The sequence below is a fragment of the Gadus macrocephalus genome, chromosome 13 (genome assembly GCF_031168955.1).
Source record: "Gadus macrocephalus chromosome 13, ASM3116895v1".
NCBI lineage: Eukaryota > Metazoa > Chordata > Actinopteri > Gadiformes > Gadidae > Gadus > Gadus macrocephalus.
This window is the reverse complement of record NC_082394.1, coordinates 3,988,505-4,014,817: the sequence shown is the minus strand read 5'-3', so window position 1 is coordinate 4,014,817 and position 26,313 is coordinate 3,988,505. Positions and strand designations below refer to the sequence as shown.

Below are 26,313 nucleotides of genomic sequence, written 5' to 3'. Positions count from 1 at the left end.
CCTCCACCCTGTTATAGGTCTACACCTCCACCCTGTTATAGTCTACACCTCCACCCTGTTATAGGTCTACACCTCCACCCTGTTATAGGTCTACACCTCCACCCTGTTATAGTCTACACCTCCACCCTGTTATAGGTCTACACCTCCACCCTGTTATAGTCTACACCTCCACCCTGTTTGAGGTCTACACCTCCCCACCACCACGCGAGACGCCCTCGACGTGCTGCTTGCCCAGTACTGTGGCATCTCAGCCCGGGACCAGACCTCCAGTCCTCTAGACTAGAGTAGACCTCTAGACCTCTAAACCTCCAGACCTCTAAGCCTCAACATCCAGGCTCTACGCTCCCAGTCGAGGTATGCTGGGCCAACCTTGCCCAAACTCGATTTAATTTAAAAAATAAGCGCTTTTATACTTTATTCATCTTTCATACTTTACGCCTCCACTGAAAAGTAAAAGCCAGTCCAGCGAAGTCGTGCTCTGCGTTCTTAACTCCGGTCCGAGCCGCCAGTAAAACCCGAGCTGGATTTCAACACTCCGGGATCCGGAGCAGCTTGGACCAGAAGAGGCTAGTAGCTCCTCGGAGGGCTAGGTAGCAGATTGTTTAAGGTAAGTGCAAAACTACTCACTCCTAGGGGTTTTGGAGGTCTGCAGTTATGAGCAGATATGCATTGTTAACATGCGGTGCAGAGACTGCAGTCTGTTTGCAACGGAGTTTGAAAAAGTTTCCAGTCCGCCCAGTTAGCGGAGAGCAGAGATTCACTGAATGACCATCAGCATGCTGGGTAACCAGAGCCATGCTCCCATCTGTACCTATACTACGGTTTCTGACTATACTGGTTTTGTTAACGTTTTGTGTGAAGTTTTAAGGACACATCATTGTCTCGCAGTAGACTTGTGTTTTTGGCCGGTTTACTGCATGGTTGTCCCATCACATGTACATGAAGTTTAGATTTTTACTGTGCCAGTGGTCAGCGTGTCAATGCCGTCTCCAGCAAGGGAAGTTACGGGGTGGCAAAGTTATTGTTGTCCAACATCCTCTTTGACTGTTTACATTGAGCCCATGTTATTGTTGTTTCAGGATCGGTTGTAACAAACAGGCTTGTCTGTTAGAAACAAGGAGACAGCCAGTTCCCAACCTATGTTGGGAAACTATTTCATCACAACAACAACTATTATCATCCAGCAGTATACTTTGCTGAACTACAGAGCTTTTTAAAAATGAGTTTATGAGCTTATGCTGCAAGTCAAAAGACTTGAAGCATCTCAACCTCACCCAGGGATATGATCTTATTATGGACCTCCAAAAACGGATTTAGTTTTTCTACTACTTTCTACTATAAAAGTCACTTATCATCATCACGTAAACAGCATTGCATCACAAGATAGACCAGCTAATTGGACATAATGAAAGTGTTTACTCTCTGCTCTTGCATATGTAATGTCAGCTAGTTGTCTTACTTACTCCTACGTGCCTTCTACAAAATGTTTTCTTACGTTTGAAAGCGTTTAATGCATTCGGTGTATGCATTTTGTTTAATGCATTGGTCGCAAACACATTGGTCGCTCTGCAAATGATGCGTTGTTCTAGAAGATAAACAGGCCTTATGTATCAGCTGCAGGCTGGTAACCCGCCGGTCTGTCCGTCTGTCTGTGGAGACAGCGGCCCGCTCGTGGTAGACTGCGCTCCAGGAATATTTAAAGAATGTTTTCCCAGTCATTTTAATGCATTTGCAATGCCCTCCGTCTCTTCGGGGTTCCTGGTTTGCATAAGCCAACCTTGACGGCCACACACTAAAGCTACTTTCTAATGCAGTCGCCAGACTCCATACTGGAGCCCCTTTCTTCCCAGAAGATTAGGTGGTGCGGGGGCCAGACTCCTAGGTGACGGAGCAGGCACGGTGTTCCTGCTGTGAAGCAGGGTGGGGACACATTCCATAACGCTACTCCCCAGCCGACATTCTATTTTGATTCTTCAGCGAATCGCCTCCCCACAATACACCCAACACATTTATCACATGCAAGCCTTTCTGGGTGGCTGTACCTTCTCCCTCAGGCCCATTTACACACGTGTATGCAGAAGTCCTTTGTGTCCAACCTTTAGGAAGAATCCATGGTTTGTAGTCGTGGCCCAATTTGTGCCTTTTGCATACCTCACGAGACAATGGGATTAGTGAAGTAGTCAGAGGGTTCCATAGAGTCTAGAGAGGGTTCCATAGAGTCTAGAGAGGGTTCCATAGAGTCTAGAGAGGGTTCCATAGAGTCTAGGGAGGGTTCCATAGAGTCTAGAGAGGGTTCAACACAGTCTAGAAAGGGTACCGTTCCACTTAGTATAGAGAGGGTTCCTTCCACACAGTCTAGAGAGCCATCTTCCTCCATCTTATTGTTCTGCGTGAGCCTATTTATAATGTTCACCGTTTTGGCCGAAGCAAATTTGTGGAGGTCAAAGTTTGTTTGTTGACTCCCGAATCCTAAATAAAATTAGGCTGATTTAGAGAAATAAAATCCCCATCAGGTGTTTCTATAGAAAATGTTATGCAAGACCATCTCTTCATGAGTGTGGTGTTTAACCTTTTCTGTAGTAACCCAACCGGGGGAAACACAATGAGGGTCAGCCTTAGTGCATGCTGAAACCCGTTCATGTTGTCAGATGAACCCAGCACTCATTATGAGCGGGCTTCCACCGGCCTGGATCTGGAGCTGAGGGAGGAGAAGTCAGTCCAGAGTGTGTGTGCGGCCGGCCCTCGCTCTGGTGCCATGTCACCCGAGATGTGTCTGGGAATCACGGGGGGGGGGCGCCTTGTTGTGAGGGTCTTGAGCGCAGACATTCCTGGAAAGCCGGAATGAATACGAGGATTCCCAGTGAATGCGAGCGAGGCGACGGGGCGAGCAGGTGCGGACGCCGCGAATTGTGCGGACGCCACATGACGGCGTGGCCGCGGTATTGGTGAAATGGACGGCCGTGCTTCTGCACATTTCAAACGGCGGGGTAAAAAAAATGATGTGCTTTGATCGTAACAGAACTGGAGTCCGGGATGGGTCGTTCCACGATTGAGTTTCCAGTTCACTAAAAGGTCACTTGGTGAAGTCCAGGAGACGGCAGTAGATTTTGCGTTGCATATTCTGTTGACAGTTGATTGGCTGAGCAGCTGCAGAAAGAGGGAACGGAATACAAGCTTCCTTTTGTCTTGGCCTTGTAAAATGAAGAAGATTGACCTACGACCTGGGGTGGGGGGGGGGGGGGGGGGGATAGGTGACTAACGAGTCAGTGCCAATAGGATTCAGTGGTTGTTGATAGTTTGAGATACACCGGTATCGAGGAATTAAACTCACAGATTGCAGTAGCTCTGGTTGTTATCTGCCCCTCAATATTCAGTAGCACTGGGCTGGTGAACACATATTAACCTCACACTGTGAGATGCTTTCCCTGCTCTGGCTCATGGGTGCGACGGCATACTTATCATTCAAGTACCCCTGTTTCAGTCGCTAATGGCGCCGCCAAGCAATTCCTGCGGTTTCACATTTCAGCGCACTAGGGAGTGAAATGAAATGTGTCATTATCTCGGTTAATGTTGACAGTGTTTCATGCTCAAACACAACAGCTGAGCTATTTGAGATTGACCCCGGGCCACTCCTAGTGGGCGAGTCACCGGAGTAGGTGAGTCTCCCGACATCCTCCCACAACGCACACTCACACTCTATGCTAGGCAGGACTGAGCCAGGAGGCTGTATCTATGGTGCTCTGACTCTACCCTTCTCTTTAATGTAAGTGCCTCTTGTTTAGGTATTCCATGGGTTAACCTTACTGGTGTGTGTGTGTGTGTGTGTGTGTCTGTGTTCATGGGGGTAGAGGCAGTGGGTTTGGGTTCGAGCTGCCATTAGCTCACTGTCTGCATTGTATGCAAAGCAACGGAGGATCTGAGGGAATCAGTGAGTGAGTCAAAGTGGCTTCGCTCGTGTTGATCAATCACAGCTCATAGGCAAAGTGCTTTTGGGCGCTTCATACAGTTGTTCATAAAGTGATTTGAGAAAAACCGCGGCGTTAACAATAAGTACATTTCTATCTGAAAACATTTGTATCTGACTCACTGTCACATGTCTTTAAAGTATTAGTGTTTTTTAAGTATCAGTGTACTTTTAGTTTTGTTTTTTAATGGAAGTGACCCCAGTGTAAATGTGTTTTTATAATCACTATTTTCTCTTTTTAGTTTCCAGAATCAAAAAATCATAAGTTATACTGGCTTCACAAGCTAAGAGAAACCTCTCATAGATAATAGAAAATACATTTTGGCATTTGAATGAATCACTGCTTCCTTTAAAATCTGGTTAGTTAATTAGTTAGACTTGACTTTTAGAATATACAATTGATTCCGCCGTATGAATGGAGAGGGGGGGAGCGAAGGAATCTCCCAAACAATGGCTTGAGCCTAGACGCTCAGTCTGAGCTCTCGACACAGACCCACGGAGGGAGGCGGTTAATAATCAACCTGCCGTTCCTCTAGTCTATTTTCCCTGAGCTGCGTCTCACGCATCGTAGCAGTCGGGTGTTATCGCTGCCGCTGAGATAGCGGCGCTCGGGTGATGTCAGAGTTTCAGGGCAAGTAGCCACAGGAAACTGCTCAGACTGTAAAGAGTGACGGACGTGTGTACTCACTCCTGGGTAGACTATGACCTAAACCGCCCACCCCACCCCAGGGACACCAGTCATCGTTGGATCAATCCGCTTTGACATCTCTACTGTCAACAGACATGACCTGAACTCTTTAGAGATTATTTTTTTTGCATTTTTATGCTTTATTATAGAGTGATCGATAGGAAGGTGTGGTAAATCGAGGGGAGGACAGGGACACGGATTCAAACTCAGGTCGTCGCGACCTGCACTGAGCCTATATTACAATTACGGCATTTAGCAGACGCTTTACACACATTGTCACACCCACGGCAGTCAACCATGCAAGGCGACAGCCAGCTCGTCAGGAGCAGTTAGGGTTAGAAGTGTCTTGCTCAGGGACACATCAACACTCAGCTAGGAGGAGCTGGGGATCGATCTAGCAACCTTTCGGTTACGAGACAACTGGTCTACCTCCTGAGCTAAGCCGACCCCAAGACGGTACGTGCTCTAACCTGTGAGCCACCGGGGCGCCCCCGACATGACCAGAACTCTGATACAGTTATACTCGCAGAGCATCAAACAGGACAACCAGGAGGAAGAACAAGCTATGTTGGTCTGTGTTGTTGATCCTTGGGAATGTTGTTTTGATACGTGTGGGCCCGGGGTCAAAAGGCATTGGATTTGACGTGTGGGCCTTTGCCTGTGGTGATACATACCTCCCTGCTCCGTTTTATTCACTGCCCGCAGGACGGGGCCGTAAATCAGTTGGAGCCGGTAGATTCAAAGGGTTGCATTAAGCAAATCATTCACAAAGGAAGAGCGCTAAACTAAGGACTCTGGCTCTTTTCATTGGTTCCCAGGCATGCGGGGCCGGTAGACGAACCAACCGTGACTCTGGGAAACCGGGAGCTGTCTTTGTAGCCCCGACGGGGCATGGTGAGGCGGGCCAGAAGCCTGCGTCTCCTCTCCTGACCGGCCAGGACACCCCACCATGGAGGGGAACGGGGAGATGAGCGACACGGACAGTGGCATCATCCTCCACTCTGGTAAGACCTCTCAACCCACTGCCACGGTCGTGTTCCTTCATGGATTAGCCTCGTCACCTTCCACCGCGACTCAAGGCCGGAACTGAGGCGGCCTTGATTGTATCGTTTTGGAGGGAGGATGTTTTCAGCACATGAATCCAAATTTTACTTATTAAAGCAACATGCACACTTTTGCTTGCTCGCTCACTCGCTCGCTCACTCACTCACTAACACACTTTTCCATGCGCTTGGCGAAACAGTCCGTATGGCATTTCCATATCAGTATTGTGTTAATAATATTTACATGAATGTTATCTTTATTGGCCACACGTCCGCTCCTTGCAGCCAGTCCTGTCTCTGACCCTGGTAGTCATCTGGGACACTGGGGAGCCGGTGATTCTATGGCTGTCAGAGGGAGGAAGGCGGTCATGTGAGAGCTCTAGCTGGGCAGGGCCTTAGTGGAGATGCGCGTAGCCCATTGTGACCGCAACAAATGGTATTTGTTGCTTATTCTGAATGTGTCTTTGTGCGTTGAAGTAAACAATAACTGGAGAGACCTGCCAATGAATGCACCCTGACACGTCAGGGAGAATGGAATCCTGAGTAAATGTAACAAGTGCTTAATACTTTTTTCACTGCCATGGCATTCCTGGGATGCATATGTTTGACCTATCGGTATGGAATTGGTTCATATTTACCAGCAACAGCAACCTCTTAATGATCTCCAGTCAGAAGCCATGGTTAGTTTTTTGAGGGACCTCTGCTGAATGGATTTTGGGTCAGACTTTGATCCCAGGACGATTAGTATAGACAGGATATTTGACAAGGGAGAGCCTCATTGATCAATACTAGCATTTATGTGTCCTTTTCTTAAGCTGTCCAGCTCATCGACCTGCCTTCCATAATGAGGAATTACCCTTTGAGCAAGGCATTTGTCCAGACGGGTTTCTGTTTGTCTGTCACACCTTTGTTCCTGGCAGGGTGATGGCAGAACCAGTAGAGGTGGAACCTCATATAATGGTGTCTTAAATCTGATAATCCAAACGTCATTAGTCATCGGAGACGGCCAGCTTCAGCCAGACGCATGACCTTAGTGAAGCGGTTTACTGCGAGAGGAAATGAAACCAGGCGATTTATAACTTAACTTGAGCCATCGCATTGCTTCAACATTTATTTTTATGTTGTCACCTATTAATAAACATTTTCCAAAAAGTCACCCAAAAGATTTGACTAAAATACTTCTTCTTTCACTTTTTCAACCATTTAGTTTTCAGAACGAAACCAACTGGTGAGAATCATTCAATAAGCACATTCTCACACCCCCATTCGGCCCAGATTAAAAATTCCTTCCTCCTCATCATCATCATCATCATCATCATCATCATCATCATCATCATCATCATCATCATCATCATGTGATGAAGTCCTCCCGTTCTGACGTCCTGCGGTTGCCCCTTCCAGGTTCCGACAGCCCCACCACCACCACCAAGGATGTGACCACCCACACCCGGGCCATGAAGCTGAAGCACCAGTCACTCCAGGAGCGGCTGCAGCGCTGCGTTCTGGAGCTCAAGAAGCTGTGCATCCGAGAGGCCGTGAGTAAACCTGTTAGGCCGCGCTGGGGAAAGTGAGACGTGAGGCGGATTGGATACAGTTAGTGGGTTTGATCTGCTCGTCCTAAACGGTTGCACAGGATGTACAGTCATCAGGCAAGCTGATACACATTCAAGCGCTGTGGGCCATACTAAAGCCTTGGCCTGTGGACTGTGGAGAGAGAGTGAAGTGTAATTGATATTCATCCACACGCACAAACTCTTCCTTGTATTGCTTACAGATAGAGGAAGTTATTGCACTGAATGAAAGGGTTTTGTTTCTTTATAGGAAGGATCTTTAAGTCTTTCTCTGCCTTTTTTTGAAAAGCCTTGAGTCTGTCTCTTTGGTATTTCCTGGACAAGCCCCCACTCCCAATATCTCTCATTTAGATCAGTGAGATCAGTGAAAGTTACATTTAATCCTTAAAAAAACAATCACTGATGGGCTACTGAATACAATTCTCAGGGAAGTTTGTTCTAAATTCAACATGCATATATACTTACAAAACATATGAGTGAAGAATCCGGCTTACATCAGCTTAAACAAATCAAATAACCTCAGGTGCCTCATCTGCAGCGCCTCAGCTATGCGAAGACCCTCGTTTCGCCCCGGGGACTTCTGGGTTACGTTTTAGTGGCTGAGGAGGAGAAACCTCTCGCACTGCGCTGGCGTGTCGACGGCGGGGGGGTGGGGCGGTCCTGTCCGGACACGCCGAGCGGCTAATGGAAGGATCTCATGACAAATGCTCCGGTGACGGGGATGAAGGGAGACCGTGAGCAACACTTCCCCTGTAGCGTGCCTCACAGCCTGGGGGGTGTTGAAGACTCCACTCGAATGAAAACTGAATTAAACGCGGCAGTGCAATACGTGCATCCGTGGGGGGTTGTTTCGGTGTCGCGGTGTGTCCTGTTACATAGTAATGGGAGCCCTGGAACGTAGCTTGTGAAAGGTGATACTCGCAGCGATATTGTGCAACAGATCCCTCAAATATCTGGTATGCCTCAACACGTCTTGAATAGGATTCTTCAGATTGAAGATATTCCAACGGTTCGATTTCTATCTCTCGTCTCTCCGTCTCCAAGTCAGTGACGACTATGGGAGACGACTACCTGGCCAGGGCAGTTCATATGATCTTGCGCAACAGAACAGAGGTACAGCTACGTGGGCTCCTGAAGCCTTGTTTGGATTACAAAGGCTGATCTCAGAACACGTGTGCACCATGGAGGAGAGGAACCGAAATCAGGGCTGGATTCACTTCTCGGCGTAGACCGTGAGGACCCTTAACCAGGGGCCACAACACACCGGCCAAATCCTCGAGGTGTACATCTATTTAAATGGTCAATTGACTTTCTAACGGCGCCTTTCTAACCAGTGGCCGCTCAAAGCGCTTCACAATATTGCATTCAACATTCATCCATTCATGCCCACATGCACACACGTCGACGTCGGTGTCCACCACGTAAAGGCGACCGCCAGCTCGTCGGGGGCCGGTTAGGGTGAGGTGCCTCGCTCGGAGACACCTCAACACTCAGCTAGGAGGAGCCGGGGATCAAACTAGCAACCTACCGGTTACCAGCCAGCCCGCCTCTAACTCCTGGTCCCCATGCCGCCCACACAAACACTGTTGGGATGAAGTTCCGGTTGAATAATGAGCTGCGTTGTGTCGACCCGTTCCCTGTTAGGAGCTGACGGGCGAGCTGTCGGCAGACTACCCCCTGTCTCATGGAGAGTCGCCCCCCAAGGTCCGACGGCGGATCGGAGCCTCGTTTCAGTTGGACGTGCAAAGCATCCCCCGCGGACAGGAGGTAACGGCCCCCTTCAGCCCCAGAGACTAACCCTATCTATAACATGTTACCATCACTATCTACAACATGTTACCATCACTATCTACAACATGTTACCATCACTATCTATAACATGTTACCATCACTATCCACACCATGTTACCATCACTATGTTACCATCACTATCCACACCATGTTACCATCACTATCTATAACATGTTACCATCACTATCCACACCATGTTACCATCACTATGTTACCATCACTATCCACACCATGTTACCATCACTATCCACACCATGTTACCATCACTATCCACACCATGTTACCATCACCATGTTACCATCACTATGTTACCATCACTATCCACACCATGTTACCATCACTATCTACAACATGTTACCATCACTATCCACACCATGTTACCATCACTATCCACAACATGTTACCATCACTATCCACAACATGTTACCATCACTATCCACAACATGTTACCATCACCATGTTACCATCACTATCCACAACATGTTACCATCACTATGTTACCATCACTATCCACAACATGTTACCATCACTATCTACAACATGTTACCATCACTATCTACAACATGTTACCATCACTATCTACAACATGTTACCATCACTATCTACAACATGTTACCATCACTATCCACACCATGTTACCATCACTATCCACACCATGTTACCATCACTATGTTACCATCACTATCCACACCATGTTACCATCACTATCCACACCATGTTACCATCACTATGTTACCATCACTATCCACACCATGTTACCATCACTATCTACAACATGTTACCATCACTATGTTACCATCACTATCCACAACATGTTACCATCACTATCCACACCATGTTACCATCACTATCCACAACATGTTACCATCACTATGTTACCATCACTATCCACACCATGGCACCACCACAATGTCCTGCTGATGCGTGCTGCGTGCTGCGTCTGGCCCCGGCAGCAGGACTCCCCTCTGAGCCTGGTGGACTCCGAGCTGGCCCTGCAGCTGAAGATCTACGAGGCGGCGCGGCGGCTGTGCCGAGAGGAGCACCAGAGCAAGGCGGTGAGGAGGAGCCGGCTGCAGCAGAGCAAGCGGGAGGAGAAGAGGGTGAAGGAGCTGCAGGAGACGGCCTTCCGGCTCCGCCTCCAACATGGCCGCTCCTCACCGCTGCCTGCTTTCAATGTCCCCCTCCAAGGTAAGAGTTCGAACCCCCCCTGCAGGGCACAATCAAACATGTTTTAAAGTGCCTTTAAGATCGACTTTAACAATCAAACATGTTTTAAAGTGCCTTTAAGATCGACTTCAACAATCAAACATGTTTTAAAGTGCCTTTAAGATCGACTTTAACAATCAAACATGTTTTAAAGTGCCTTTAAGATCGACTTCAACAATCAAACATGTTTTAAAGTGCCCTTAAGATCGACTTCAACAATCAAACATGTTTTAAAGTGCCTTTAAGATCGACTTCAACAATCAAACATGTTTTAAAGTGCCCTTAAAGGGGTAGTTCGGAATTTTGTACATAGGGCCTGATTCCCAAGTGAGCATTGGTATTCTATATCACTGGAGACAGTTTTCAACACATTTCATTCAGTCCTTCTAGTTGCAGAGTTCGCTCGTGCTAGGCTAGCGCAAGTCAACGGGCAATGCTAGCCTGCTATTAAAAACAGTCTTACCCACTCCACAGTACACCCGAGGTAAATCAATTATAACGACAGACTATAAATCTAAATGTCTGTTTATAGAATAATGTTAGAAATAAAACCAACCTTGCATTGCATTGCATTTTGAGGGAATTGCGGGGTCTCAGCAGCAGTGTTTATATTCCTGTACGTAGGCTACGGCAGCGGCGGACTGATACCTAGGTTACCTGCCGCTGTCATTGCTACAAACGCAGAGTACAGTGAACGAAGGAATTCTATAAGTGTATTCAATTAACAAGATATGCCCACGTTTGGAGGAGTTAGCGATGCATCTGCTTTTGAAGACGATTATGAGGAATTTGTTGTATCCAACGAACCGTACATGTACGAGCCGGTGTTTTGATGTCCAAGCCAGCAGCAACAAGCCACAGTTGAGTCCTTTCTGGATCTCGCACTGGAAATTGGTGGAAACTTTGTGGTGCCCATCTGTACCGTTTATTTCTACAATTTCTAAAAGCACACTGAACCATCATGTTGCCTAGTCGTTCAATTGCGCTTCTGTCCCACGCTTCTCTGTTTACGTTCTTCTGTCGTGATTCGGTTACAAACCTAACCAGCGCATAGTAAAATTCTGTTTCTGCTGAGAGAGTAGTCCCTCGATGATTCATGCGATGCAAGGTTAGTTTTATTTCTAACATTATTCTATCAACACAGACATTTAAATCTATAGTCTGGCGTTATAATTGATTTACCTCGGGTGTACTGTGGAGTGGGTAAGACTGTTTTTAATAGCAGGCTAGCATTGCCCGTTGACTTGCGCTAGCCTAGCACGAGCGAACTCTGCAACTAGAAGGACTGTATGAAATGTGTTGAAAACTGTCTCCAGTGATATAGAATACCAATGCTCACTTGGGAATCAGGCCCTATGTCCAAAATTCCGAACTACCCCTTTAAGATCGACTTCAACAATCAAACATGTTTTAAAGTGCCCTTAAGATCGACTTTAACAATCAAACCTGTTCTAAAGTGACCTTAAGATCGACTTTAACAATCAAACATGTTTTAAAGTGCCTTTAAGATCGACTTTAACAATCAAACATGTTTTAAAGTGCCCTTAAGATCGACTTTAACAATCAAACATGTTTTAAAGTGCCTTTAAGATCGACTTTAACAATCAAACATGTTTTAAAGTGCCTTTAAGATCGACTTCAACAATCAAACATGTTTTAAAGTGCCCTTAAGATCGACTTCAACAATCAAACATGTTTTAAAGTGCCCTTAAGATCGACTTTAACAATCAAACCTGTTCTAAAGTGACCTTAAGATCGACTTTAACAATCAAACCTGTTCTAAAGTGACCTTCAGATTGACTTTTTGGAATACACTCTATTCACATTTGAAATTTGCATCAAAAGAAAGCAAACGTGTTTTTTACATTTTGGTTTTACCGATTTTAGACTGAAAAATATTCCCTGGAACTATTTAGGTTATTTTATTTAGGTTCTTTAATTTTATGTAGTTATTTCTGTAGGCTATATTATTTTAGATACTTCATCGCTTCAAATGATTAGATAAATGCTGTGAAAAACCTTTTGACTCCTTTAAATCCGTGCCAGTGTTATTGAAACAAAGTATTCTGCTTTCCAGAGCTCGGGAATTCAGACGACAGTTCTCTGTCGGATTCGCCGCTCCTTGATGAAGGTATGATTTCGACGAGCTCATTTTGATATCAGTACCACATGTTGTCCCTTCGGATTCTGTCCGCGCTGCAGTAAACATTGAACGGTTGGAATGCAACCGAAATGAGACGCATCATTGTACATTTCGTTTTCATGCAGTGGTATGAGTAGTTTTTGTGCCATGGGGTTCGACCCACGTTGATGTGGTGGTCGTCATGGTAACGTCGTTGTCGTCCATCCCGTAGAGGTGCTCCCTCCTCCGCCGCCGTCCTCGGGACCTCCGGGCCAGGAGCAGGACCCCCTCCCTCAGTCCTTCCCCGCGTCGTCTCCCGCCTCCAGCGCCAACTCCTCCCTCGTGTCCTTCCCCATGGCCACGCAGCCTCGCACACCGCCGGTCAAACGCACGCCGAGCCAGCTCACGCCGATCCGACGCACCCTGAGCCACCACACGCAAATCAGGCGCACCCCCAGCCTGCTCAGCCCCAGCCAGCTCCCTCCGGGCCTGTTCACGCCCGGGAGAGCCGGCTCCCCGGGGCTGGACTCCATGCTGAGCTTCTCCTCCAACCCAGAGTCTGAGGCCCCGCCCATCCAGCCCTCCCCCTGGTCGGAGTCCAGCCTGGACCAGCCCTTCCAGAAGACCAAGAAGAACCGCTCCAGCACGAAGAGCACGGCCAGGTACCAAGGCTCCTCGGCTCACTGGCTCCCTCTGCTGGTCATTCGTGTTCTAGTGTTTTTTTTGTTTTTTTTTGGTCTGGTGTTTACTTTACTCTTTGTGTCGATTTTAAGGAAAGTACACATTATATATACGCTATACAATGCATTTCACATTTTATTCTAATTATTTTAGATACTATGGTTCTTAATTGTCATGTATCCAGGAGGATGAGATGATACTTTATTTCTCAGAGACCGGTGGTTCAGGCGTGCTGTGCGCCATGCCTTATGTCACCCTTGATGAGATCCCCTCTCCGTCACACCCTCACTAAGCTCTTCTTCTCCCTGCTGGGTGGTCTAGTAGCCCCGCCTCCAGCCAGGTCCTCCCGCCCCTGGAAGCCTGCCTGGGAAACCCCAGCCTGCCACAGCAGCTGGCCCAGCTGCAGCTGTGTGACCGCCTGGCCAATGGCAGCCCTACTAATCCGGAGCCACGCCTCCATCGACACCTCTCCCTCAGGTAGGGTCCACAGTCATGACCGCATCGACCTCATGACCCCACGACCCCACCAGCTACACACATTTAGCACATTTGGAGTTTAAAGGTTTGAAAAATCGTCTCCTGCCTTTCTCCACAGGATCTCCAACCCTGAAGCACCCCTGGAGGAGAGAAGAGGTCGCCCGCGATCTGCCAGGAGACGCCTGACTGACTGCTCTGTCACAACGCCAGACACCGCTGGGGGGAACCCTGCCGACCAGTATGGTTCACCACAGAACCCTGCATACCAGTATGGTTCCCCACAGAACCCTGCATACCAGTATGGTTCACCGCAGAACCCTGAAGACCAGTATGGAACACCAGATAACCCTGCAGACCAGTGTGGAACACCAGAGAACCCTGCCGACCAGTATGGTTCCCCACAGAACCCTGCCGACCAGTATGGTTCCCCACAGAACCCTGCCGACCAGTATGAACCCATAGAACCAGAGACCGCGGGAGGGAGTCCTGCAAGCCACTATGGAACTCCGGAGAACGCCGGGGAGAACCCTGTGAACCAGTATGGATCCACAGTCCCAGAAACCACTCGGGGGTACCCTGAAGGACTCTATGGACCCCCAGAGAACCTTACAGACCACTATGGCCCCCCAGAGACCACTAGGAACTCTGAAGGACAATATGGACCACCAGAGACCATGAGGTACCCTCCAGGCCATTATGGACCCCCAGAGAGCACAAGGGGGTACCCTCCAGCCCACTATGGACCCCCAGAGACCACTAGGTACCCTCAAGGCCACTATGGACCCCCAGAGAGCACAAGGGGGTACCCTCAAGGCCACTATGGACCCCCAGAGACCACTAGGTACGCTCCAGGCCACTATGGACCCCCAGAGACCACTAGGTACCCTCCAGGCCACTATGGACCCCCAGAGACCAGTAGGTACCCTCCAGGCCACTATGGACCCCCAGAGACCCCCAGGGGGTACCCCCCCTTCCGTGGAAACCAGGCGAACTCTGAGGACGGCTACTCGGACCACTGCTCCACCCCGCGGTCGGGCTCCGTCTGCCAGGAGCCGCAGAGGGACTTCCCCAGAGCCAGACCCTTCCAGCACCCGGGCCCCCAAGGCGGGCCCGGCGTGCATCCCTTCCAGGGGCCCGGCCTCTACCACCAGGGCCCCCCCCGCTACCAGTCCGGTCCCAGCTTCAACCCCCACCACTACCCCGGGGACGTGGCGTACGCCCGGAACCTGGACCTGTTCCGGGGGTACCACGGCCCCCAGGCCGCTCCCAACAGCAGACGGGACTACATGTACGCCGAGGCCCCCCCTGTGACGGGTCCCCGGCGGGCCCCCCAGGAGGGGAGGCTCGCCCGCACCCCGTCGCTGTGGGAGCCCCAGCGCTACCGGTCCGACGGGGGCCCCCCCCCCCCCCCCCCGCGTGCTGGTGGACGACCAGCTCAAGTCCTGGCACCACCGGAACCAGCTCAGAGCGCCGCGCCCCCGCTCCCTGGACCGGCAGGGGGCGGTCCGCGTGAAGGCGGTACCGGACTGGGCTTCCCCCCTCGCCCACAATCAGAGGTACCAGGAGCAGGTCAGGAGAGAACCCACTAATGGAGGAAAGAGGATTGAATGAGTAGATGAATAATAATGATTGAATAGATGAATAATAATGATTGACTGAATATATGAAAGATGATTGAATGAATATATATAAAAGATGATTGAAAGATGGTTGAATGAATAGATGAATGATGATTGAATGAGTAGATGAATGATGATTGAATGAGTAGATGAATGATGATTGACTGAATATATGAAAGATGATTGAAAGAATAGATGAAAGATGGTTGATTGAATATATGTACGATGGTTGAATGAATAGATGAAAAATGATTGACTGAATACAGGAAAAATTATTGAATGAGTAGATGAATGATGATTGAATGAGTAGATGAATGATGATTGAATGAGTACATGAATGATGATTGAATGAATAGATGAATGATGATTGAATGAATAGATGAATGATGATTGAATGAGTAGATGAATGATGATTGAATGAGAAGATGAATGATGATTGAATGAGTAGATGAATGATGATTGAATGAGTAGATGAATGAGTAGATGAATGATGATTGAATGAGTAGATGAATGATGATTGAATAAGCTAGATCAGTGGTTCTCAAACTGATTCTACTAGTGTACCGTACCTCCTAAGATATTTTATCAGCTGAGTACCCTCTTCAACGGCACAACATTTTTTTGGGAGTAAATTAATAAAATGAACATGATTAATGTATGCATGTTATATTTGGCTCTGTAAACATGAACATTTAAAGTAGTGAGAAACATGGACTTGTTCTTCATGCAACTGTTGGCTAATTACCCCCCTAATTTCTCCCCTGTTGGCAAACTTCTCTCTAATCTCTTTTGTCTAGCTTCCAAGAATTAATTATTATTTTTATTTATTTCCCCCCTTCAGTCCTCCAAAGTACCCCCATTTTAGAACCACTGAGCTAGGTGATACAATCACATTTTGTTTTATATCCAACAAAATAAGTAATGCTAAGATTGAAACGTATTAAAAAAGCAGATTCTAATTGCCGTGCGTCTGATCCATAGGTCCTGAAACCCCAAGCCCAGCAGAGGCCCCTGGAGGAGGGGCCCCGACGCTGGCTCGCAGAGGACTCCTCCAGGGCCGTCAGTCAGGTCTGAGGGCCCACCCGGGACCCCCACGGTGTTCACAGACCAGGAGAGAAGACGCTTCCTAAACGCTGAGCTGTGGGAGTCCGGCCATGATGTAGTCGCTGTTTATTTTTTTTTTCTACATGACGTTTCAGATGATTTGACTTCCTAACAATCGTAATTCCTGGGGAATGAAACCTGACAGATGGATAGTTGATCTGCCGAAGGCCTTAGGGCAATGCCTGCTTCTCCATGGTAACTAGTTGTAGTTTATTATAGGTATGTCATAGCATACAGAATGCGTGTAATATAATCACTGAAAATATGAAATTTAGATAATGTGACTTAACAATCATGGCAATCAAATGTTTAGTTGTTCTTTATTCCATTCCTAAACTAACTCGGTAGAGCGATGTTATTGTGGTCTGATATTATTATCCTACATGACTGATAGCAGAGATACTCACATTCACTTTTGGAATATTTCTACACCAAAATCAAGTCATTTATATTAATATTGACCGCAAACACTTTAGGTAAAATTAAAGAAATGGAAGGTATAATCAGTATAATATGAATTCTGCCCCTCGCATTTTGGGTCCTTGGTTCATGCATCCAAACCGTGGAAATCTTCCCAACATACTACAGTTCAATAAATCTGCATGGATCTTTATAGTGAAAATACAATGCATGGTATGAAATTATTTCACCTCCCGATGAAGTCTGATAAAGAATAAGATATGCAGATTGAGAATCTGTAAAAAAAACTTTACGAAGACTTCACAGACACTAAGGGTTTAGACAAGGTACATTCTGTGAGTGGATGTTTGACATGACCATGACCGAACGACATGTGTCTTCCAGAATGCTATTTATTCCTTAATTTATTAGGATTCACACCACTGGACCCGTCAATGTTTTAAACGTACATAAATACATTGAGCTGAATGTAAAAGACTAACCAGAATTGACAATCTCTGATGAGTACAGTGTATATAGGTGTAAAAAAAGAAAATACATTGTTACCTTGTTAATGCTTCTTTACTTGTGTTTTTATAAGTTGTATTTATTTTGTTGCTGTAGGAGTTTAGAGATGATGCTAGAAAAGTAGTTTTTATATATTTACCGTGTTGTAAAAAAATATCAATAAAATGAAACCGTGGCACAATGTTTAACTATGTTTATTTAATTGACTTTATAAACGAGTATTTCATAGATAAAAGCTGAATCCATCTTATTTCATTCCTTCTCCATTCGCTGACTGTAGTATAAAAACATTGACGACACACACCAACACGCACAAACCATGATCCACAACAGCAAATTAAGGAGGTGGAAATACATAATGTAGCCATTTAAAACATACTAATACGACAAGGAAGAGCCATTAAAACGTAAAAAAAAAATGGATGATTGTGCATTGTATTGCAAAAAGTGCGTCGTATAGCTCTTATTTTGTCATGTATCCATAGTCTCCTCCCAGCTGTGGACCACGGGACTCTTACTTTGATACGCGTCGCTCTCATCTTCGCGGAAGCGTTCTCACTTCCGCAAAGATCCTATTTCGTTATTGATAATTCATGTACCTGGTGTGTACGCTACCTTATCAGGTAACAACTGCCCTTTAGCACACTTCCATCCGTCTACGTGAACGCGTTTGGGTGAACTAGAAATGTTTAGTAGTGCGCCGGGTTCCTAAAGATTTAGATCTGCGCGCCCCTCCGTCGGCTGCAGGACAGGCTAGCTGCGAGGTAACGAGGCTAGCACCACATCAAATAACACGGACAACACATTCACCGACGGGTGAGATCAGACGTACCACAACGTATGGTATCTATAGAGCACGTCAACAAAGTGATGACATTAAAGCAAAAAGTGATCGAAGGAGCCGACAGTCTCCAGTGAGGAAGGTGCGATAACAACCCGTCCCGTGTTATTGTCGCACCTTGTTCACTGGAAACTGCTCCTTTGATCACTTTCTGGTTTATTGGCATCACTTTTTGGTTTATTGGCATACATTTCTGTTTTATTATCATCACTCTCCGGTTTATTGTAATTTGCAGCTATTTGTCAAACTATTCCATACATATTTTTATTGCAAGCCTATCTAGTTAACACATTCAAATGCATCAGCTTTGCTGGTGGTTTTGATTTGAAATATCCACTAGAGTCAAGATCAGGAAAGGCATCACCGGCTGTTTTATTTATAGCCCGTTTAATTTTGTCATTTTTCTTTTTTAATCAGCTTTCACTGATCCCTGCTTGTTTGTTTACGGCTCTGGCAGAAGTCGTCCAGGACCGCCCGGCGGAATACAGGCTCTGAATAAGTCATCAGGCAGCCTTCCTATGTCAGGCCGAAACGGATCTGCCAGCGATGCAGACTGCCGGATCTCAGAGGACTCCCAGGTCCCCGACGTGGCTCTGATGGAGCTGGGACCGCTGCTCGAGGAAGGGGGAAGACCCACGGGTTCTAAAGGCCTGCACACCGAGGTGAGACCCGGCTAGAGTGTGTCCACGACTGTTTACAGAAAATACAAATGCGATCGGCCCGGGCGTCATGGTTCACTGTGTGTGTTGAAGGGGGCGGCGATGCTGGGCGAGGATGACGAGGACGACGACGAGGTGGGAGAGGTGCTCACCTTGCCACTCCAGGCGCATCACGCCATGGAGAAGATGGAGGAGTTCGTTCACAAAGTAATGACCGAGCGCTTTTGCAGTTAACAACAGTTTAATATACATCTGTTGATGCACTTAGACACATCATCAGGGATGGAACGTTGGGTCATTGGGTGTGTCGGGTCTTTCAACATCATACACCCGTAGCTGACCCCTAATAACAAATGTCAATCTTAAATGTATTTGATACACTATTATAAACACCACCATTGCACTGAAATGTACTCTTGTTGAGTCGTGTTGGTTTTTGTGATTCATGAAGGACGTGGAGGAGTGAACCAGATGTCAGGCTGTTAAACTAGGCTGGCCTGTTTTAGATTTAAGAAGATAAAGATTAACTTTATTGTCCCACAAGGTGAAAGATGTGGTTTGACTTTTGCCCGTGCTGCGGCCTTAAAAGACGGGCGTCGCTACTGACTCACCTGCTCACCTGTTGTCTCAGGTGACTGGTAAAACGGTCTGATTGTTTACTACCTTGAGGAACTCTGTGACTAACGACCGGCGTTCCTCAGGTGTGGGAAGGCCGCTGGAGGGTCATCCCCTTCCACGTGCTCCCGGAGTGGCTGAAGGACAACGACTACCTCTTACACGGACACAGACCGCCCATGCCCTCGTTCCGCGCCTGCTTCGGCAGCATCTTCAGAATTCACACAGAGACGGGCAACATCTGGACCCACTTAGTGGGTGAGTCTGACCTGCGTGTTGTCATTGGCTCATGTAAAGGGCCGCTCTTTGAACAGCAGGATGGATCTTCTAGAACTTAGTGCCCTGTTGAAGCAGAGCATTTAGGCACATATCGGACCCAACTACTGATGGGTTAAAGGATCTATCTCCATGTGCATGAGTGTTGCTAGAGCAGCGGTGATGAAGTGGTTTGTGACCTGCAGGGCTGATCATGTTCATCTGCCTGGGGACGCTGACCCTGCTGAGACCCAACGTGTACTTCATGGCCCCGCTGCAAGAGAAGGTGGTGTTCGGGATGTTCTTCCTGGGCGCCGTCCTGTGTCTCAGCTTCTCCTGGCTCTTCCACACCGTGTACTGCCACTCCGAGAAAGTGTCTCGCACCTTCTCCAAGTACGTTTCGCAGCTACCTGTGTTTCTACGCGGCTTTGCATGTTTTTTGTGTTTTTACAAGGCTCTTTGTGATTTTACACAGCTCTCTGGGTTTTGACACGGTTCTTTGTGATTTTACACAGCTCTGTTTTTTTACACTGATTTTGGGTTTTTTACAAAGTTATGTGGGTTTTTACAAAGCTTTGTTTTTTTTTACAAAGCTCTGTGTTTTTACCCAGCTCCTGTTATCACAACACATTTCTGTTCTTTGAATTCAAGTTGCTGCCTATTTATTCAATGTACACATGTGTTAGCAGAGTAAAATGACATTAAAGACATTTACATGTTGGACAGGCCCAGTAAACGACTGTTCTTTACTGTTCTTTACCTCCCGTCTCCTCAGACTGGACTACTCGGGCATCGCCCTGCTCATCATGGGCTCCTTCGTGCCGTGGCTCTACTACTCCTTCTACTGCTCCCCCCAGCCCCGCCTCATCTACCTCACCATCGTGTGCGTCCTGGGCATCGCCGCCATCATCGTGGCCCAGTGGGACCGCTTCTCCACACCTCGTCACAGGCCCACCAGAGCAGGTACCCCTTTACGCATCCTCTCACCTGGGGAATGATTAACGACGACTAAACATGGAGTGGGACTTTTGATGAGAGTCAGGAGTCAAACATTTGTAGTTATAACTAGGACCAGCATAATTTATGCATAAAGCATGTATAATATAATATGATCTTATAGTATTCCTTTGCCTTAGTCCAATGGTAATGTTTTGAAAAAAAAAGGCTTTTATTACAAAAGAAGGAGCTTCTAGGATTTTTATTTTCCATATAGGAGTGAAACATTTGTAATTATCGTTGAGTTCGTTTTTTTTTTTTTCAGTGTGTGCACTTTGGGGTAACCTCTAAATCTTTGGCTGCGTGTCGTCCCCCTCCCCCAGGCGTGTTCATGGGCTTGGGGCTCAGCGGCATCGTGCCAACCATGCACTTTACCATCGAGGAGGGCTTCGTGAAGGCCACCACGGTGGGCCAGATGGGCTGGTTCTACCTGATGGGAGCCATGTACATAACTGGGGCAGGGCTGTACGCGGCCAGGATCCCGGAGCGCTACTTCCCCGGGAAGTGTGACATCTGGGTACGTTTGGGGGGGGGGGGGGGGGCGGTGTGTGTGTGTGTGTGTGTGTGTGTGTGTGTGTGTGTGTGTGTGTGTGTGTGTGTGTGTGTGTGTGTGTGTGTGTGTGTGTGTGTGTGTGTGTGTGTGTGTGTGTGTGTGTGTGTGTGTGTGTGTGTGTGTGTGTGTGTGTGTGTGTGTTCTTTTCAAATTCTTTTATCCAATTATATATTTTTGATGATGCAAGATAAATTTCAAGCCAGCTCTATTCTCTCCACAGTTTCACTCCCATCAGATATTCCACGTTCTGGTGGTGGCGGCCGCCTGCGTCCACTTCTACGGGGTCTCCAACCTCCAAGAGTTCCGCTATGGCCTGGAGGGGGGATGCACAGATGACACCCTACTGTAGAGCGCCGTCTTGGTTTGTCTCGATGCTCGAAACACGCCCGGATGTTTAAAAAATACATGCTGCTGGATTTGAAAATGTTCACCTTGCACCATTCTGTACACATGATTTGCTCCCATCCTGTGTGGGTTTTCTGGTCGTTTGTCCTGTTCTGTTTCGACACCTTTCTTTGCCCCCTTTGAGTAAATGGACACGACCTAAAGAGGGTAACCCCAACCAGATGTTTTAATTATTACGGAGCTTTAAGCTCTATAAGTTTAGACCCACCAAATGGGTTGACCCCATCATGATATTCTCCTCGTTGGTGGACACTTGTGTACTCTACTTATGTACTGGATTTAAGTTCTCCTTTTCAATCCTACAATGTAGACTGTGGTAAATGCACACGGATGCAACATGAGTTGTTGAACAGTGAATATGCAAACCGCATAATCATGCTCACACTGTAAACCATTCCTGTTCTTTTGTTTGTGTCAGTGTCCAACCCTGCTGGGCTCCTCTGCACACACCAAGTCCTTTCTATTTGGGGCCTATATAATTGTCTGGGAGTGTCTTGGTAGGGTGCAACGCTTTTGTTATTTGACTTAAGATGTGTAGCTCTCCACTAAACCCCCCCACCTGGCCCGTCCATCTCCCGAGGGGAACTGAACCGAATGCAATCAGCTTAAAGTGCTCATCAGACAGATTGAATTAAATGTATTCAGAAAATGTTTTTCAAAACCCTCTCCGATACAATCTCCGACATATATACATGGGATACTTTACGATGTGGATTTCCTTCATCGCTCGACTTTTATACTGACATTTTTAGAATTTCCTTTACATGTTGCTGGGCTAGAGACATTTTTTAGGTAATTCACATTACGATCATAATTGTTTATTGTTTTGCAACTACATGCAAAATGTTTAAAGCTTCCAAGCAAATACGATATAGAACTCAATGGGAAAAATGACTATGATTATCAGGAATATAGGCTACGCACAAAGGAAACCACTGAATAGGTCAACTTAAATCTTCAGCGTGATCCATTCAGATTCTATTACTCAAATGCAATTTTAGGTGTTCATATTTACTGCACCTTTTATAAATTATTCAAGCATTAAATTCACTGTATGGGATTATCCATGTGGTATGTATAATATAATCTTATAGTATTCCTTTGCCTTAGTCCAATGGTAATGTTTTGAAATAAAATGGCCTATCTCACATTAAAGGAGCTTCTAGGATTTTGATTTTATTTCCTTTTCTTTTCCATATATCCAGTAAAATGATAATCAAACTTAGAACTCCATTGATAGGTTGTATCAACTGCTGTTTGCTAAGACTCCTTTTTTAGGTCAATCTTGAGCTTTATTACAATGACTAAAATGTGTGTTCGTGACTTTGTGTAATGTTCTGTGTAGAAAGTTGGATGATTATCATGCATTTCACTGAAATGTAAACATAATAAATATTTATTGATGGGAAAACCTGTCAATTCTTTAATTTGTTTGTCATTTATTTGTATCACTCTTTTCTTGTATGTTCTGTTTATGCAGATACTTATTGGTGTCAAATTTATTTTATATCTGCATCATTTAAAGAGTGATGTTTTTTTTTTTTGAGAGAGCCTTGTGTTGTACATATCGCTGTTAATAATTTGAATGTGGTAATTCCATATCAATTTGCAGACTGGAGCATTGAAGGCTTTCACTTTTATGTCTCCTCAGTATTACTAGTTATTAAGCAGCCGTTTTCATACAAAGAAACTTTAGGTGAAATCATAGACGGGTCATTAAGGAGCAGGTGGGGGTCAGACAGTACAGAGACCGGACATTAAGAAGCAGGTAGGGGTTAGACCAGGGGTGTCAAACTCATTTTAGCTCAGGGGCCACATGGAGGATAATCTATTCCGAAGTGGGCCGGACCTGTACAAATATGGCATAATTATGTAAAATTAAACATGCTGTGAGCACACCAAACACAGGTTTCCCATTTACTTCCGTGAATAAAAAGGACGATGACCATTTTTCTTGGAAAACTCTGCACTCTGTGTCCACTTTTCGTCTTTTTGACAGAGACATTTTGGGGCAATGAGAGTGCCAAAGCGCATAATGTTGGAAGTATAAGGCAGAACGACAAGGTAGCTCCGGGCTAGCTGCACTACCTGTTTATACTTGCTCCCTGCTCAGCCCCGGTATAAAGTTTGCTTGCTTAACATAATTGCTATTGCGACTTCTAGTGGACACATTAAGAACAGCAGTTTCTTTCATTGAAAAATAGCAGATCATTTTACGATACATTCCAAAGCGACTTCCAGTTACACACAATTGTCCAGTAGTTCAATGTACAACAAATTAATCAGTGCCAGTCAATGCAATCCATGTAATGCTAGGAAGGATTTTTATATATATATTTTTTTTTCAATACTGTACTTCACAAAATCATCTCGCGGGCCGGATTAAACCCGTTTGTGGGCCTGATCCGGCCCGCGGGCCGTACGTTTGACACCCCTGGGTTAGACGGTACAGATGCAGGACATTTTGGAATAGGGGTTTAGTACATGTAGAGTAGAGTAGACTGACTATGGGGACAAAACCAAGTACCAAGTAGATTTGTCATTGCCGTTTGGGCTAGTTTATAATCACCATTTTAAAGTATGCTAAATATGATATTTCATAAGAGCCGACACATTATTGCGTGTGTAGGCCAGGTTGTTGACTTTGAGTCAGGGCACATTGCGTAATCATGTCTGTAGCATGAATGGAAAGTAGGAACCTTTCAGTGTCGTCTTGTTTCCGGACGAGTTTATTTAGCTGGCGCTACAGCTAGCAACCTCAGAATCCCAGCCGTTGTTTAGCATAATTTATCTTAAAACATTTTATACGCATTCATCTAAACTTGGACATTTTATTGGCATCGAATCTTTTGGCCTGCTTCCTTCGCGACTCTCACAATATTCTAAGATGTCCAACCTGACGGGGCATTAGCTAAAGAACGAGCCAGCATCACTCATCACAGCGGTTGTGAGTCCTCGTATGATCACTGACCAGAGACTCTTACATATATCACACATAATATATACATAATACATAAGTTATATATATTTGTTTATATATAGGGATCTGCCTCGACGCGCCGTCTTGTCGACAGCCAGCTCCTCGTATCATTCTTCCCGGAGATCATTATTCCCCTGTGAGCTCTCTGGGGTGAGTCTCGAAGTGGAGCCCTAGGAGTGAAGCTCCTGGTTTATGGGTTATAATAAAATACAACAGGAGCTAAAATAGACTGTCAATTGATGAAATGTGCATTTTGTCAGGAGTCGAGATGGACAAAGAGGAATCCAGCGTGGAGTCCAAGGAGTGTTGTACTCGCTCTGAGCTGGTGTCTGAGGATGGGAAGAACCTCAAGTCGGTTCTGTGTCAGCGCTGCGGGTCCAAGGTCCTTTGTCCAGGAATGGCCGTTTATTCGGAGAAAGAGGTACTGTTTATCCCATTGCAGACATTCAACACGTTATCACATGGTCTGAAATTGTTTTAATGTTTAATGCCCTGTATCAACAGCCTTTACCAAATCACAGAACTGTGCACTTCTGTCCACAGAATACAATGCACCCTCCTCTAATTAAATGCATATTTTTCTCACTTTTAGGAATGAATTCTTGCCTATTTTATCTTGTTTGATGTTTAAACTGTACCGACAGAAATACATTGTTTCTTTCTTATGACAAATTTACGTATCGTAAGTCAAAGGATAAAAGCGTCTGCCAAATACTTTGAATGTAAATGTAAGTATGGATTAACAAAATATCCCTCTGAGGCCTACTAAGGATTTATATTGCTGTGCCCTCCTCTTCAGCTGTTCCTGCCCCCCATGAGGAACAAGAAGGCCCTGAGTCTGACGGAGGGCTCCGGGGACAACCTCTCAGCACACTGGCTGGTGGACGACATGTACACGTTCGAGAACGTGGGCTTCACCAACGACGTCGGACGCATCAAGTATCTCATCTGTGCAGATTGTGAGATCGGACCCATCGGTTGGCATTGTTTGGATGACAAAAAGAGTTATTATGTTGCAGTGGAAAGGGTTGATCATGCCTAGTCTGATTTGGAGACAGCCTGTACCCCCAACCGCGGTTTGAACAACAGCCCAGTTCCCGTTCACTTCTACCGACATGCCCTGGTCCATTACTTTACTGCCCTCTGCTGTGGCCTATCAAGAGTGATGTGCTTAACTTCTTATAAAGTATTCAATGCGGCTAGTGGCAACTTGCATTTGAAATTGTGGATGGATAATTGGATGGTTGAATATCCACAGCCAATCATGTTGTGTTGAACTCCAAACCTCTGAATAATCCTCGTTATGTTTATATTATGTTTTTTAACCTTTCAAAACTATAAAGTGACGAATGCAACACAGAAGAAAATGTAACTATGCTGCAATTAAAATTCTATCAAAAGCCCTGATTATTTTGGTTTCCGTAGACCCTGTTTGCATTGATGTGTTCACAGTTGAAGTAAGTGGTTATACTTGCGTTTTCATATTTCCGTGTTACGTTAGCTCATCTTACAACACGCAATGTCTTCTGATTGAATGAATACAATCTTATTCATTAAATCAGCACATCGTCTGTCAGTGTTGAGCCTCGAATAGGGATAATTACTTTCTGGCAACCGATTACATCCCCACACACTAGGCTAAAGAGATGGCTCCTGTTTTATATGACTTTTATTACATCTTATTGTACAACAGTAACTAAGGCTTGGTTCCTCAACAGCCACATCAAGGCAACAATACAAGATAAAGATAAGTAAAAACAAAAATATTTTTAAAATAAGTAAAAAATAATCGGGTAAAGCAACCAATGAGCAACTG

At 46.0% G+C, this 26,313-nt stretch overlaps 3 protein-coding genes across 16 annotated transcripts; all 3 read left to right on the top strand.

Annotated features, from left to right (window-relative positions):
• The first annotated feature begins 5,523 nt into the window (after positions 1–5,523).
• On the top strand, positions 5,524–17,381 carry LOC132470459 (uncharacterized). 11 transcript variants are annotated; one of them, XM_060069110.1, is made up of 11 exons: positions 5,532–5,656; positions 6,903–6,923; positions 7,097–7,230; positions 8,911–9,033; positions 10,011–10,245; positions 12,341–12,394; positions 12,618–13,047; positions 13,388–13,543; positions 13,662–14,264; positions 14,463–15,112; positions 16,144–17,381. In XM_060069110.1, exons 1-11 carry the CDS (start codon positions 5,602–5,604, stop codon positions 16,290–16,292), a joined length of 2,610 nt encoding a protein of 869 aa, XP_059925093.1. In that variant the 5' UTR covers positions 5,532–5,601; the 3' UTR covers positions 16,293–17,381. The 11 variants fall into 11 exon arrangements, with proteins under 11 accessions (XP_059925094.1, XP_059925088.1, XP_059925087.1 ...); XM_060069107.1 differs by having other exon boundaries at positions 14,304–15,112; XM_060069108.1 differs by having other exon boundaries at positions 13,662–14,423.
• Positions 17,382–17,690: 309 nt separating this feature from the next.
• On the top strand, positions 17,691–22,944 carry adipor1a (adiponectin receptor 1a). 4 transcript variants are annotated; one of them, XM_060069113.1, is made up of 8 exons: positions 17,691–17,957; positions 18,492–18,696; positions 18,787–18,900; positions 19,395–19,566; positions 19,770–19,956; positions 20,339–20,526; positions 20,883–21,076; positions 21,333–22,944. In XM_060069113.1, exons 2-8 carry the CDS (start codon positions 18,553–18,555, stop codon positions 21,459–21,461), a joined length of 1,128 nt encoding a protein of 375 aa, XP_059925096.1. In that variant the 5' UTR covers positions 17,691–17,957; positions 18,492–18,552; the 3' UTR covers positions 21,462–22,944. The 4 variants fall into 4 exon arrangements, with proteins under 4 accessions (XP_059925096.1, XP_059925100.1, XP_059925097.1 ...); XM_060069117.1 differs by having other exon boundaries at positions 17,703–17,816; XM_060069114.1 differs by having other exon boundaries at positions 17,716–18,009.
• A 1,277-nt stretch (positions 22,945–24,221) lies between these two features.
• Positions 24,222–25,904, top strand: rabif (RAB interacting factor). The gene is made up of 4 exons (XM_060069123.1): positions 24,222–24,464; positions 24,560–24,647; positions 24,758–24,918; positions 25,297–25,904. The coding sequence occupies exons 3-4, from the start codon at positions 24,766–24,768 to the stop codon at positions 25,537–25,539; spliced, it is 396 nt and encodes a 131-aa protein (XP_059925106.1). The 5' UTR covers positions 24,222–24,464; positions 24,560–24,647; positions 24,758–24,765; the 3' UTR covers positions 25,540–25,904.
• The last annotated feature ends 409 nt before the right edge of the window (positions 25,905–26,313 follow it).

What these genes read in the sequence shown, in the direction of transcription:
- LOC132470459 (XM_060069100.1), top strand. Translation starts at nt 5,602, where the DNA reads ATGGAGGGGAACGGGGAGATGAGCGACACGGACAGTGGCATCATCCTC. An exon ending in TTCGCCGCTCCTTGATGAAG is followed by an intron (nt 12,395 to 12,617) that starts GTATGATTTCGA and finishes TCCATCCCGTAG; the next exon opens with AGGTGCTCCCTCCTCCGCCG. An exon ending in CATCGACACCTCTCCCTCAG is followed by an intron (nt 13,544 to 13,661) that starts GTAGGGTCCACA and finishes CTTTCTCCACAG; the next exon opens with GATCTCCAACCCTGAAGCAC.
- adipor1a (XM_060069113.1), top strand. Translation starts at nt 18,553, where the DNA reads ATGTCAGGCCGAAACGGATCTGCCAGCGATGCAGACTGCCGGATCTCA. An exon ending in CATCTGGACCCACTTAGTGG is followed by an intron (nt 19,567 to 19,769) that starts GTGAGTCTGACC and finishes TGTGACCTGCAG; the next exon opens with GGCTGATCATGTTCATCTGC. An exon ending in TCACAGGCCCACCAGAGCAG is followed by an intron (nt 20,527 to 20,882) that starts GTACCCCTTTAC and finishes CCCCTCCCCCAG; the next exon opens with GCGTGTTCATGGGCTTGGGG.
- rabif (XM_060069123.1), top strand. Translation starts at nt 24,766, where the DNA reads ATGGACAAAGAGGAATCCAGCGTGGAGTCCAAGGAGTGTTGTACTCGC. An exon ending in CCGTTTATTCGGAGAAAGAG is followed by an intron (nt 24,919 to 25,296) that starts GTACTGTTTATC and finishes CCTCCTCTTCAG; the next exon opens with CTGTTCCTGCCCCCCATGAG.